The sequence below is a fragment of the Argiope bruennichi genome, chromosome 3 (genome assembly GCF_947563725.1).
Source record: "Argiope bruennichi chromosome 3, qqArgBrue1.1, whole genome shotgun sequence".
NCBI lineage: Eukaryota > Metazoa > Arthropoda > Arachnida > Araneae > Araneidae > Argiope > Argiope bruennichi.
The window spans coordinates 43,825,069-43,837,597 of record NC_079153.1 but is presented as its reverse complement, the minus strand read 5'-3'; the positions used below and the strand labels follow the sequence as shown (position 1 = coordinate 43,837,597).

The 12,529-nt window shown below is 33.0% G+C and overlaps 1 protein-coding gene across 1 annotated transcript in view; it reads right to left on the bottom strand.

Annotated features, from left to right (window-relative positions):
- The window catches only part of LOC129963116 (centrosome-associated protein 350-like), a 69,319-nt gene that overhangs the window by 1,210 nt on the left and 55,580 nt on the right, over window positions 1-12,529 (bottom strand). Inside the window, exon 37 of the mRNA XM_056077195.1 lies at window positions 3,077-3,459. Within this exon, the coding sequence (XP_055933170.1) occupies window positions 3,077-3,459 (383 nt within the window). The remainder of the gene's footprint in view (window positions 1-3,076; window positions 3,460-12,529) is intronic.

The window sequence follows — 12,529 nt, the reverse complement described above, 5'->3', positions numbered from 1 at the left end:
CAGTCACAAAACCTGGTGCATAAACAACAGACTGTTGTGCCAGTAATGATTGGGTAGCATTAAGAGTTCTGGGTAATACACATAGAAACGAATTATTGATTATACTGACTTATAAACATGAAATAATGCATATCCGATAATTAATACCTGTACATCAGATTTTAAAAAATGTAATGCAATAAAGTAAAACTCCATAACTATTTGCATTTTAGGATAGAATTTTTATTTTAATGATTTAATTGCCAATTATATACAAAATTCTAAATTTTTTAAAAATGCAACAAATAATGAATAATTGTGAAGTTTTAAGCATTAAAAATACAGTGAGCAAAAGCAACTGTTTATATTAAAAAAGTTTTAAACTGCATTAAGTAAAAAAAATATATATAATTGGTTTTGAATGTATTATATTAATATTCAAAAATATAACTATGCTTTTAATCTCTACGAAATAAAAGTTGAACTTGTGTGATATACAAGAAAACAGAAAATAATAAGCAACTGGAATCTTAAAATATAAATACATCACTATCTTGATTATAAAAAAAATTATATTGTTAGAAATATAAAAGCAAAAGGAAGTTCACATTGCAGTGTCCAAGTTTTAAAAGAACTAATTTCATAGTTTCAGCAATCTGTTAGATTCCAAAATAATCCTAGTGCAGGTTTTTATTCATATTTTCTATAAAATTGGCAAACTTTTGTTTAATATGTTGAATAGCAATAAAATAGAAAATTTCGATACAAAGTCACATCTAAGATACAGACAAAATAAAACTGCAAAACAACAATCCACAGAAAAGAGAAATAACCCCATTAATGCTACTGGTTGGTAAATCGAAGTCATTTTCAAAAAATGTGGTTAAATGAAGGGGATAGACTTTCTTATTCAGGGCCTGCAATTGGAAATTTTTTTGTCGTTTGTTCCCAAAACCTAAAGTCTCTGGTCTTGGAGATTTAATACTCGATACAATAGCATGTCTTAATATCAACTGTTACTAAAAACGATTCCAGCAATAACAATTTAGCTCAAATGTTAGTAAATACTTTTCACAGAGTACGATGCAATGTGAAGAATACTAATTTGCGCATAAATTAAAATATTTTTGTCTAGTGTCGATGATCCACATTCACATTCGTTCTATTTTAGAAATCTTAATATTCAAATTTTCTAAAATATTCGATCAAAATTCAGTATTTAGAATTTGATATGGCACCAGTTATAGATGGAAAAAGGAATGCCTCTACACATTAACAAATATTTTTGGATTGCGGATTTTTGGAATCTTTCAGACACATATTAAAACTTGTCAATGGGCATTTCAAAATGCTTAACTTTTAAATCGGAGCAATAGAAACGGGGAAAAAAAAATTAATGAATTCCAGCTAAAACAGTTGAGAAAGAAGGCATAAATTTTTGATTAATTTTTTTTTCAAATTCTAAAAGCAGGTAAAACAAATTTTCAAAGACAGGGGCTTAAAGGTATTTATTCTACATAAAAAAAGCAAAAGAAAAAAAAATATTAGAAAGAAGTCACTTTGCTTTATCACTCACAAGCTTATACCAATGTCAAAATTATTGATATGAATTGTGCTAACATTTCAATTAAAACATAAACAGAATTGGTGCCACCAAAAAGCACATTTTTAAAATTTCCCGATTGTTTAAAAATAATTTTTTGCACTGAATTCTGAAATTATGGTGGAGAAATGCTAAACATTTTATCCACTTAAACAGCATAGTTAATTTTCTTAATGCCAAGTAATATGTATGCAAAATTTTATTCTAATTCTTCGCAGGCCATGAAAATTAGTAACATTCAGGCAAAGAGACAATCAATATATATATAAATTAAATTTCTACTTGTCAACAAAGGATTTATGAATTGGAAGAAATATGAAGACAGTAATTTTTTTTCAAGATAATATAATTTACCTAGGTATATATACTACATAACATTGTTAAATAAGATGAATTTCTATAAACCCCTTGATTTGATTACATTATAAGTTAAGACAATTTAAGCTACAGAAATGTAATTTCAAAATATAAAATTTATGTAGATGAAATACTTGAAAAGCAGTAGTTCTTTTTCGTGACAAAATTCTTCATAAATAATTAAGATTTAGCATGATTAAAGCTTCCAGTTAGTTACATTCAAAGTAGACTCTCTGGCAACTGAAAATACTTATGTGGAAAAAGTATGGAAAGCAATTTTTTTTCTGTATAGATAATGGATTTTTATTAATTTCTCATGTTTATATTAATGCATTATTTAAGATTTAATTTTGAGAGAAAGACATACAGTATCTTCAGTATTTTAGATTATAATATATTGATATTCAGTTACAAAGCAACATAAAGATTATATTGGAATGGACCTCATTGTTTTTAACTGTGCTCAAATTTTGGTAAAATTTAAAAAGATTTTTTTTTTTTTCACCCTCTATGAGCACAATAGCCTCTTGCAGACCTTGGCTGCCTCAACCACACGCATTCTCCAGCGCTTTCTATCCCCGCAAATCCCTTCAGTTCTTTACCCTCAGAACACTTGGGTCTCTTTCCACATCATCCAGCCATATAGTTGGAGGTCTTCCTCTGGTCCAGGATCGCATAGCATTTTTAAAAGTGGATATTTTGAGGGCGCTGTTTTCAGGGCTTATACATATATGGCCGAGCCATCTTAACTTATTGCTCCGGATAACCAGTATTTGTATAGTTCAAAATTGAATCTAGTTCACCTATATTCTCTCTCTAGTACTGGGCCAAAGATAGTTCTAAGGATCTTCCTTTCGAACATGTTCAGAGAATGCTGATTGTCCAAGTTAAGAGTCTTAAGTTTCACTTGCATAGAGCAGAACAAGTAAAATAAAAGTCATAAATTCTTAGTTTAGTTTTTTGACTGATTACGTTAGATCTTAAATGTTTCTTTGGAGTGAAAAAACAACTCATATTTAAAAAGATCTGCATAGTATAAATTTTTAAAAAATGAAAATAATAACTTGTAGGTTTGCAATAGTTATTTCTACAATGATAATTTTTTAAAAATATTTAAATATAAAAATCGCAACTTACCAATGAACAAATATGACTTCTTTTTGAGATCTTTTATTAGATTAACTGTGTCATTCACTAGATAATCAAAAATAGAATCGGCTATTTGGAATTTAACAGTCACTTCATCCTGATCATAATTCACCCATTCTGGTTCTTCCTCTTTAATTTCACTGATAAGAATTGTATCCACAAAATCTCGTTTTTTCCGTCCTAGTTTCATTTCAGACCAAGTTGGCCGTTTTCTCTTGAGCCCAGAAAAAGATTCAGCTGGTACGAGTTTTAATGCTTCTTCAACTTTCTTTTGTAGAGAAGATATAAAAACGTTTTTGTCCATGGGAAACTTGGGTTTGGGAGTGAGTCTTTTGGGTCTTAACCAAGGTTCTGGGACCTCGTTAGTTTCACTAAAAAAGATGGAAATTCTTATTACTCATAACAAAATACATGCATGATGGAAAAGACAAATATTTTATAATTATCAAAAATGTGGCTCAATATATATGATTTTTTTTTTCATTTTCTTTAAGTTAAAAAAAAACATTAACCCAAAAAATCATTTGCTCTTGAATAAAGGCATTATAGTTTATAGTGAGTTTGTACTGAGAATACAAACAGTGTTTCCACAAAGTCACTTATATCGATCAAAAATGCATTAGATTTTGTCTCGTAAAGATATAGAAGCTAAACATTCTCTACTATTTTCTAATTACAGAAGAAAAAAAAATTCCTCATCAATATGCATTTTAAAAATTGTAATTTTCAAGAGAAAAAAAATTATAAACACAAAATTTGAATGTCATGTCTGTTGTAACTAAAGAGGCAATCCAAATACAACAAGTCATTGACATTCTTTTATCACTATAATAGTGAAATGTTGTTAGATAGATGGTATGCAATATTATACAACTTTAATAATAACAATAAAAAAAAAGATCCTTAATTTTTGCTTTAAACATGATTCTTTTTGTTGTTATTGTTGCCAAATAATTACTTTTTTCATTTAAAAAGTAATTTCATTGTTATAGAATTTCCATCATATCTAAGCAATGTAGTATTTTTTAAGAATTGAACTGAATTTATTTAATGCATTTGATGTAAGCTTTGTGCTGATTATGTAATTACACATCTACCTAGCAGGACCATTGTATGGAATTTTAATTTTCACATACTGTATCACTGCAAAATTTCCTTTCCCATTTCCGTAAAAAAGACTAATCCATCCAAAAACAAACAACAACAAAAATTATCATAAATACTGTATTTATTCAAGTGCTATACTCACAGCTCAAGAATGAAACTTCCACATGTTGTAAGCTAAACCAGAAGCAATGCAGAATTTGCATGGTTTAGAATATGAATGGTTTGTTTTTTATGGTTAATTGCAATGAGTCAATAAATGTTTAGACAAGTTAAAAAAATAGCACACTTTGCTCTGACAGCCTGTTTTTCCAAACTTACCGATATAAGCTACTTTCCTAGCAAATAAAATCATTCTTTCTATATGTATTAACGAAATATATTTCATTTTAGCAACTTGATTATGTAAATTTTTGTTTAATTTGGTTTAATAACAACTAGAAATTCAAAAATTTTATTTTTACATAGTTATTGCTTAACAATAAAAAATACTATATGCATATACACATTTTTGTTAACTTTTCACTAATTCAAAAGATCGCTGAAAGAAAGTATGATGATTGAAAGAACAAATATGGAAGAATATTCAGAATAACTTTTTGTAATAAATCAGAATGAAGTCAGGAAATTTGAAGCGGATTAATCTCCATATTCTTTAATTAGTTCAAAAGTGCCAGGATTTATTTCTATAAAAATAGCTATCACATGTCCACAAAATGGCATATTGCATTGGCTCAAAAGGCACTCTCTTTATTGTTCTTGAACCATCATTTACACTACTATCATTTGCACATAATTTGTAATGTTTTCCTCCTCCCAATAATGCGGTTATTGGTAACACAATTTACACATAATCCTTCAAAGAAAGAAAAAAAAAGTTCACATACAAAAGAAAGAACATAATAAAGATCAGTGAGAATTCTCTAACCAAAACTTTCTTGCATACTCTAACACCCATTCCCTGTAAAAAATTATGTACCTTAAGTAAGACAAAGAACGCCTGGACGGCAATAGTTAGGAAATATTAGCTTTTGGAATTAATTTAACATTTTTATTGAATATATATGATACGATCCTTTACGATTAATCTTTAGCATGTGGTTAATAGTACTCGAAAACCGAATTTGTGTTTCAGATGCATTTTTCCCGTCTGATTGAAACCAAAAATCACATACTAAATTTGATACATTTAAATAATTGGGGTTTTTTCCCCCCTTTTTTCTTTCTTTCTTTCTTTTTTTTTTTTTAGTTATCATGTTTACATTCTTCTGAAACTTTACAGATGGTCAACTCTTAATAGGATTTGACTCACTTTTTAATAAGTGTCTAAAATGTAGATTTTAAATCTGTGTACCTAATTTCATCCATCTAGCTTTCTTCAATTTGTAGCTATCGTGTTAACTTTTATTCAGATAGTCGAGCAGATAAATAAATTTTGCACACAACTTGACAGAAGTCTACAAAGTTGATGGAAAGACCAAATATGAAAATTTCATCAATCCAGTTCAAATGTGTTTTTCAAACTCGCAAAGGTCTAAACGTGGATATTTGCTCAAATCTCGATTTCAAATTTTTTGATGATTATAATATTTCCTTTATACTTCATATACGAGAAAGTAGTAATAATCAGATTCTATTATAATAATTATTCAGCTGCAATTTTTTCACTACTATTTAAATGCTTATCTTATTTTAAAACCAGAAAAAAGGTTATGCCTTACACCAGAAATTTTTATTTTAAGTATTTGTGCCAGTTCAGATTAGAAGTACACAAGCTTTACACATATCAAAGTTTTTAGGTGAAATCCAGATATGAATATGATACAATCTTACTACTATAGTACCAGATGATTGCATAAATTCCTGTCCGATCTATTGATAACCTTCAAACAAATGAAATTTAGTACTGATTTAGGCGCCCTCTAGTAATTATTAGATCTATCTAGAATTATTATCTAGTAATTATTAGATTTAGTAATGATTAATGAATTTATAAATTCATTAATCAAGAATATAATTTGGATTATTTTGTAAGTCATATTTCTACTGATCTATATATCAGCAAATTTGATTTTTGCAGAATGATTTTGCTTTTCTTAGAAAACGATCAAGAAGTGTGTTTATAAATGTTCCTAGGATTTTAAATTTTTGCCATTTAAACTATTCTAAAAGACCGAAACAGATGAACATTATATGGCCCAAGATCTCACAAATATAGAGGGTGTTGAAAAATTTCTATTTTAAATCTAGCAGTTTTTTTTTTCAGTGTTTGTTATGCAAAATGTGGTTTGGCATTGTCGTGGAGGAAGATAATACCTTTCCTGTTTGTCAGGAAGGGACATTTTTCTTCAAATGTAATGAGTTGTTCGCAGTATTTGTCTGACACAGTCATTTCACCATGTTGAGTTAGCTCGAAATGAATTCAGTAAAACCTTGCTTAAAGAATGATTCGTACAATGAGCAAAATAAAATGCAAAAAAGAGACTTACTTAAAAGAGCAATGTTTTACAGAACGAGATGCGAAAAAATGTTGTAACATTACATACTGGATTGGCATGTTGAATGATTGTTTGAAGAGAACCCTTATTTCTATATTGAAGAAGTTTTGGCTGCATGGGTTATCAAAACCAATTCCGAAGGGTTTGAGTGTTTGGGGAACCTTAACCAATGAGATTTTGTCTCTGACTAAAATTTTAGGAATAAGTGAATAGCAAAGATATTGATAAATTGGTGGAAGATCATAGCCAGAACTACTGAACAACTTATGGTGCTGTATTCTATATCACAGCAAAAGCTTGGTTAATAGAGGAAGGAATAATAGATGTAACAGTGCAACACATTTCCAATGAAATAAGGGAGATACTGGAAGTATGTGATCAAATAACTGCATCATAATTAATTAATCCCATGCTAATTAACAATGATTAATTGCATCATATGTTGAGCAGCATCACCCTGAAAGACATGAATGTTGCAAACTCCTTTAATGATAATGCTATGTTTCATTTTGCCAAATTTTGTACCGTAGCCAAAGATAAATCTTAAGACAAATTTCTTGTTAAAAAAAGCATTGTATTTTAAATACTAAATGGCATTATATATATATATATATATATATATATATATAATCAATGAAAAGTAAAAAATAGTTTGCAAACGAAACTAAAATGAAAACGAAACAAAACAGTTTCGAAATCGCAACTAAAATTTATTACCTATTCAAACTAAAACCAAAAAAGTACTTCATAGTATTTAGAGAGCGCAACTGCAGCTACTTCTAAAACACAGATGAATTGAAACAAAAGTATTAAAATCAAGTTAATAGGAAAATCAAAAAAACCATATAAAAATTAAACCAAAAAAAAATATAAAAAAGAATCCGGCTTGAAGACTTTTTCAAGGGTCACCCTCAGGCAGGGATTCAAAGAAAGGGATTTTTTCTGTAAGGAAATGCAGACATAAGTCTAATAATGATTCCTCGTGACCCGAAAATCCCCTGAAATTAGGCCCAAGAGATATACCATTTTAACAGAAAGGAAAATACAAAACAACAAATTACAAGAAAATAACCACAACAAAGTAAAAATACAATAACAAAAATAACAATAAAAACAAAAATTACCATAAAATAGCACAAAAGTAAAAACGAAAAGGCAAGGACATACCATCTGCAGTCAAGGAAATTTTAAGCTATCGATTGTGATTCCCGCTTTTTAAAAATACTAACGGTAAAAAAGCTATTGGTAAATTAGGTAAAAAATTGTAGGCTCCCAGCGCCATCTATTAAGCGATCTAATATGCAAGGAAAGTTCTATTTTTATTTAAGCCAAAGGATTAATCCCAAACCATACCTTGTTTAATTAAAAAATTGCCATTACAGTAATTTCTAGGAAATTCATTTTTAATTAAATTTTTAATGAGGTTATTTGATGCTTCAATATAGGAATTTTTATTATTGCAAACCCTTTTAATCCTGTTAACTTGTGAGAAAATTAGATTTTTGAAAATTTTAGAGTTTAGATTGGAATGGTAGTTACAAAGTTTTGTTATTTTAAAGTTGAATTTATCCCTTTTATCGTATATACCAACTATTGTTTTATCATTAGCAATTTCGATTTTTAAATCCAGAAAGGTAGCCCTCAAGTTGATTTTTATTTGTTTATTTGTTTCACACATTCTTTTATCTAATTGTCGAAGTTAATTAAAAGTAGGTCATCAATATATCACCACCTGTTTATTAAATTATACTTAATTATTTTTTTCTCATAGTAATGTAGGAAAATATTAGCTAAAGCACTAGAGAAAGCTGTTCCCATTGGAATGCCCTTGACTTGTTTATAAAAATTAATACCATTAAAAACGTAATTTTCAGTAATATTAAAATTACATAACTCAAGCCAGTTATTTTTAGTAATGATATTTTCATTTAAATATTCGTCATATATAAAAGTGCAGACCTTTATTAATTTTTCGAGGTAGATTAGTGTATAAATTTTCGAAATCAAAAGTATTAAGTTTATTAATGTTGTTATCTTTAAGAAAATCCAGTACTTCTTTGCTACTAGAAATAATAAAGTTGTCTTCATTTTTTATTTTGTCCAGGATAATTTTTAAGTATTTAAAGAAATGTTTACCCGTATAGTAATTATAACTGCCAGTGCTACAGGTCACGAATCTGAATTTTAATTTATTTTTATGAAATTTAACTGTTGGGAATAAATAAGGATAGTTAAGAGAGCAAGTCTTAGTTTTTTTTTTGCGAAAGCTAGCATTCTTTTATCTAATTCCTTTTTCCCGGTGTTCTTTAACCTAAAAGTTGCATTAGAGTTATATTCATTAATTAAAAGTTCTTTATAATAATATTTACAAATTAAACAGAAATTATTTGCTGATTTATCTATTACTGTAATAACAAAATTTTCTTTTACATTTTTTATTTCGTTTTTTAATGTTTTACTAAAATAAATCCCACGTTCTTTAGATCTGTCAAAATCAGTATTCAATTTTATTTTAATTTCCTTTAAAATTCTCACTTTCCATTCCCCGAAACCTTCCGCAGGCCAATGGGATTTTCTAGATAAACACTTCAACTCGAATAATAGTCGAGCACCAAAGGGGGTACAAATCCTATGGGTCCTCATCCAACGCCCTTCTTCACTCTGCGGCGTACAGAGGTCATATGCTGAAACATATTCCAGCAGATTTTGCCACCCAACAAGACCCGGGTAGACAGGATATTGTAGTCTTTAGCCCTCAAATAACCCCATCCAGTAAGATGACGAATGGATGGCTCGTAGAGGGCGCCACGCCAGTTGGCGGTGAGACTCAGCACCTTATAGCTGGGGTGGAGACCTTCTAGGTGTGGGGAAAGCTCGAGTAGTATTTCTGGACTTTGGTCTCGTGGGCCAGTTCAAGTGGGTACTGGTCTTTGATGACTTGCACATCCAGTACCAGGACACGTTTCGGAGTGTAGACAACAAGGTCCGGCTTTTGAACCCCTAACGATGTTTGGAAATGGGGTTCCTCGTGTACTGCGCATCCACGATCGCCAAAGACACGGGCAAGATATTTACATATAGCATCATGACGCTGGATCCTTGCGCCATGGGTCGAGTAGCAGGTTTGTATGATGTGACTGAGTGTTTCTGGTTGGCTGCAACCCCTTGAACATAGGTGGTCTTTGTCACGACCCCGGGTCACTCTTGCTCCGCTGTAGAGGACACCAAGGCGGACGTGTATGCAGGAGATTAAGTCTCGACCAGACAGGAAAGATGTCCCAACCTGGATCCATGAATGAGCACCTGGGACCTTAGATGTTTGGGCAAGGCACCGACCGTCACATTGTAGGTGTAATTTTTCCTGGAACATTCTGCCGATATCTTTAGTTGTACGGATTTGACGTCCATCACATTTGAGTAGAGCAAGATGGTGTTTGCTCCCACGGTTGGCAGCTAGAAGAGGGGCAATCCAACGAAGACTTGGAACACCCAGTCCTCCATCACAGGTGTTGGCGTGGAATGCTGCAACCGAGACGTCCTTAGGCAGATGTCAAGCTTCTTCAGCATGCCAGAGTGGAGTCTGGCAAATGAGAGCTGATGATAGAGGCTCGGGAGAAGATGCTTGACCAGGAAGAAGAACTTTTGCTGGGGCTTCAAGAGGGACTTGGCCAAGATGTTAAGGCGTTCTTCAAGATCAGTCCTGAACCTGACTCTTCCTCTTGGAGTGAAATTAACCCCCAGGTATGTGAAATTTTCATCAGCACGGAAGGATCGCACAGGTCTATTGCGAACAAGCAGGGTGGATTTGGAGTCAAAGATGACTTGCTTGTTCTTGCCATCAGCCTTCCAAGATATTGTGGAAGACTTCTCAATGGAGATGTTGAGGCCAGAGGCATGAAGGGCAGGAAGGATCTTGTTGGCGATGTTGTTAAGTTCAGTAATGGAATCAGCCACAAGAACAAGGTCATCTGCATAGGCGATATGGTTTATCTTTCTTCCGTGCAGCACATATCCTTCATAATCAGGAATGGATCTAAGAACCTCCTAAGAATGGAAAACCAGAAGGAAAAGAAGTGGGGACAAAGGGTCACCCTGGCGGACTCCTCTGGTGGGCTTGACAGGATCCGGCGAAATTTGGCCTTGAAAGCAGAGGAAAGTCCTGGAGTTCGAATAAGCAAATTTTAAGTACTCGACAAGAGTAGGCGAGACTTGTCTGGCAACGAGAGCGTCAAAGATGGCGTCGTGGCTGACAGAGTCGAATGCTTTCTCCATGTCGAGGACAGCCAGAGAGATAGAGCTGAGGCGTCGACAGGCGTCTTGAAGAAGGTCGTCAAGCAAGTGCACCGCCGACGCAATTCCATCCTTAGGGCGAAAGCCAAACTGAAGATCGTCGAGGGATGGATCCACTTCGGACAGAAGACGAGTAGCCAGGATCTTATGGAACTGTCGAAAAACCACAGATGCAATGGAGAGAGGTCTGAGATGGGAAGGAGCAGCCGAGTCGTGTTTCTTTGGAATGAAGATGGTGCGGTAATCGAGTAGGAAGCCAGGCACCCATCGTAGCAGGAGGAAGGAGGAGTAGACCTTGCACAAGACTCTGACAAGGATCCGGTTCAAGGTTCGGACGCTGACTTCGTCTGGGCCACTGGACGATTTAAGTGGAAGCCTGGCAGCAAAAACTTCAGCAGGATAGATGAGGAGATCGCTTTCCGTGTCGCTGGGAGGACCAAAACAGGAGATTGAGGAGGCAAAACTTTCAGGAGAGGATTTGGTGAACAGATGGGACCAAAAGGCGAAGACATCTGAAGATTCCAAGTTTACAGAAATGAAGGATTTATCATACAGGGAATCGAAACAGTTTGATCTATTCTTCTTATAGAGGGCTTGAAGACGGGCGAACTCTCTCTTCTTGGCTTTTCGTTTGGAGGTGATGATAGGTTTCGACTTCTTACTGGCTCGCTTTTTCACAACCTTGTCACTCAGATGGGATGGTGAAAGCACAGTTGTGAGGTAGGAAACCAGCAGAGACTTAGCATAAGCCTGATCTACGAAGATTTGTTGAAAGGCCTTGTCCAAGATGTTAATCTCCTCCTCAGATGGTTGTGGGCGGAGAGACAAGTCTGAGTTTAGGTCGTCGAGATAGTAAAGTGACGAACCAACTATCAAGGTTTCTTCGTGGAGGTTCCAGGGATCATCAGTGGTGGAAGGCTGGTCTGCTGGCTCGATCTTAGGAGCAGGCGGTCCTTCAGCTTCGCCAGCATCCACAATGGGGCCAACGTCAATATCAGGAGCAGGCACAGGCAGCTTTTCTGGAACCACAGGCAGGGCAGTAGCTGGAACGACATTTACTGGAGAGGCAGCCGGAGCAGGTGGACAAGCTGGAACAGATGTTAAAAACTTCTCTTCAACCAGTTTCTTGTAGGCAGCGTTCTTTCGTCTCGACTTGATTGATTCCAGAGTCCTCGATGGAAAGAGGCTGCCTGAGGGTGACCCATGAAAAAGTCTTCAGGCCGGATTCTTTTTTATATTTTTTTTTCTTGGTTTAATTTTTATTTGGTTTTTTTGATTTTCCTATTATCTTGAATTTAATACTTTTGTTTATATATATATATATATATATATATATATATATATATATATATATATATATATATATATATATATATATATATATATATATATATATATATTCGAAATGGAATGCACTCTTATTTTACAAGGATTTCAATAGAAAAGCTGTTTTGCTTAACAAATGTTTCTTGTTGAGCAAGATTCTATTGTAATTCGAATTATGTCTGACCAAATGCACAATAACAACTTTAAAGTTACAGGTTCTGTT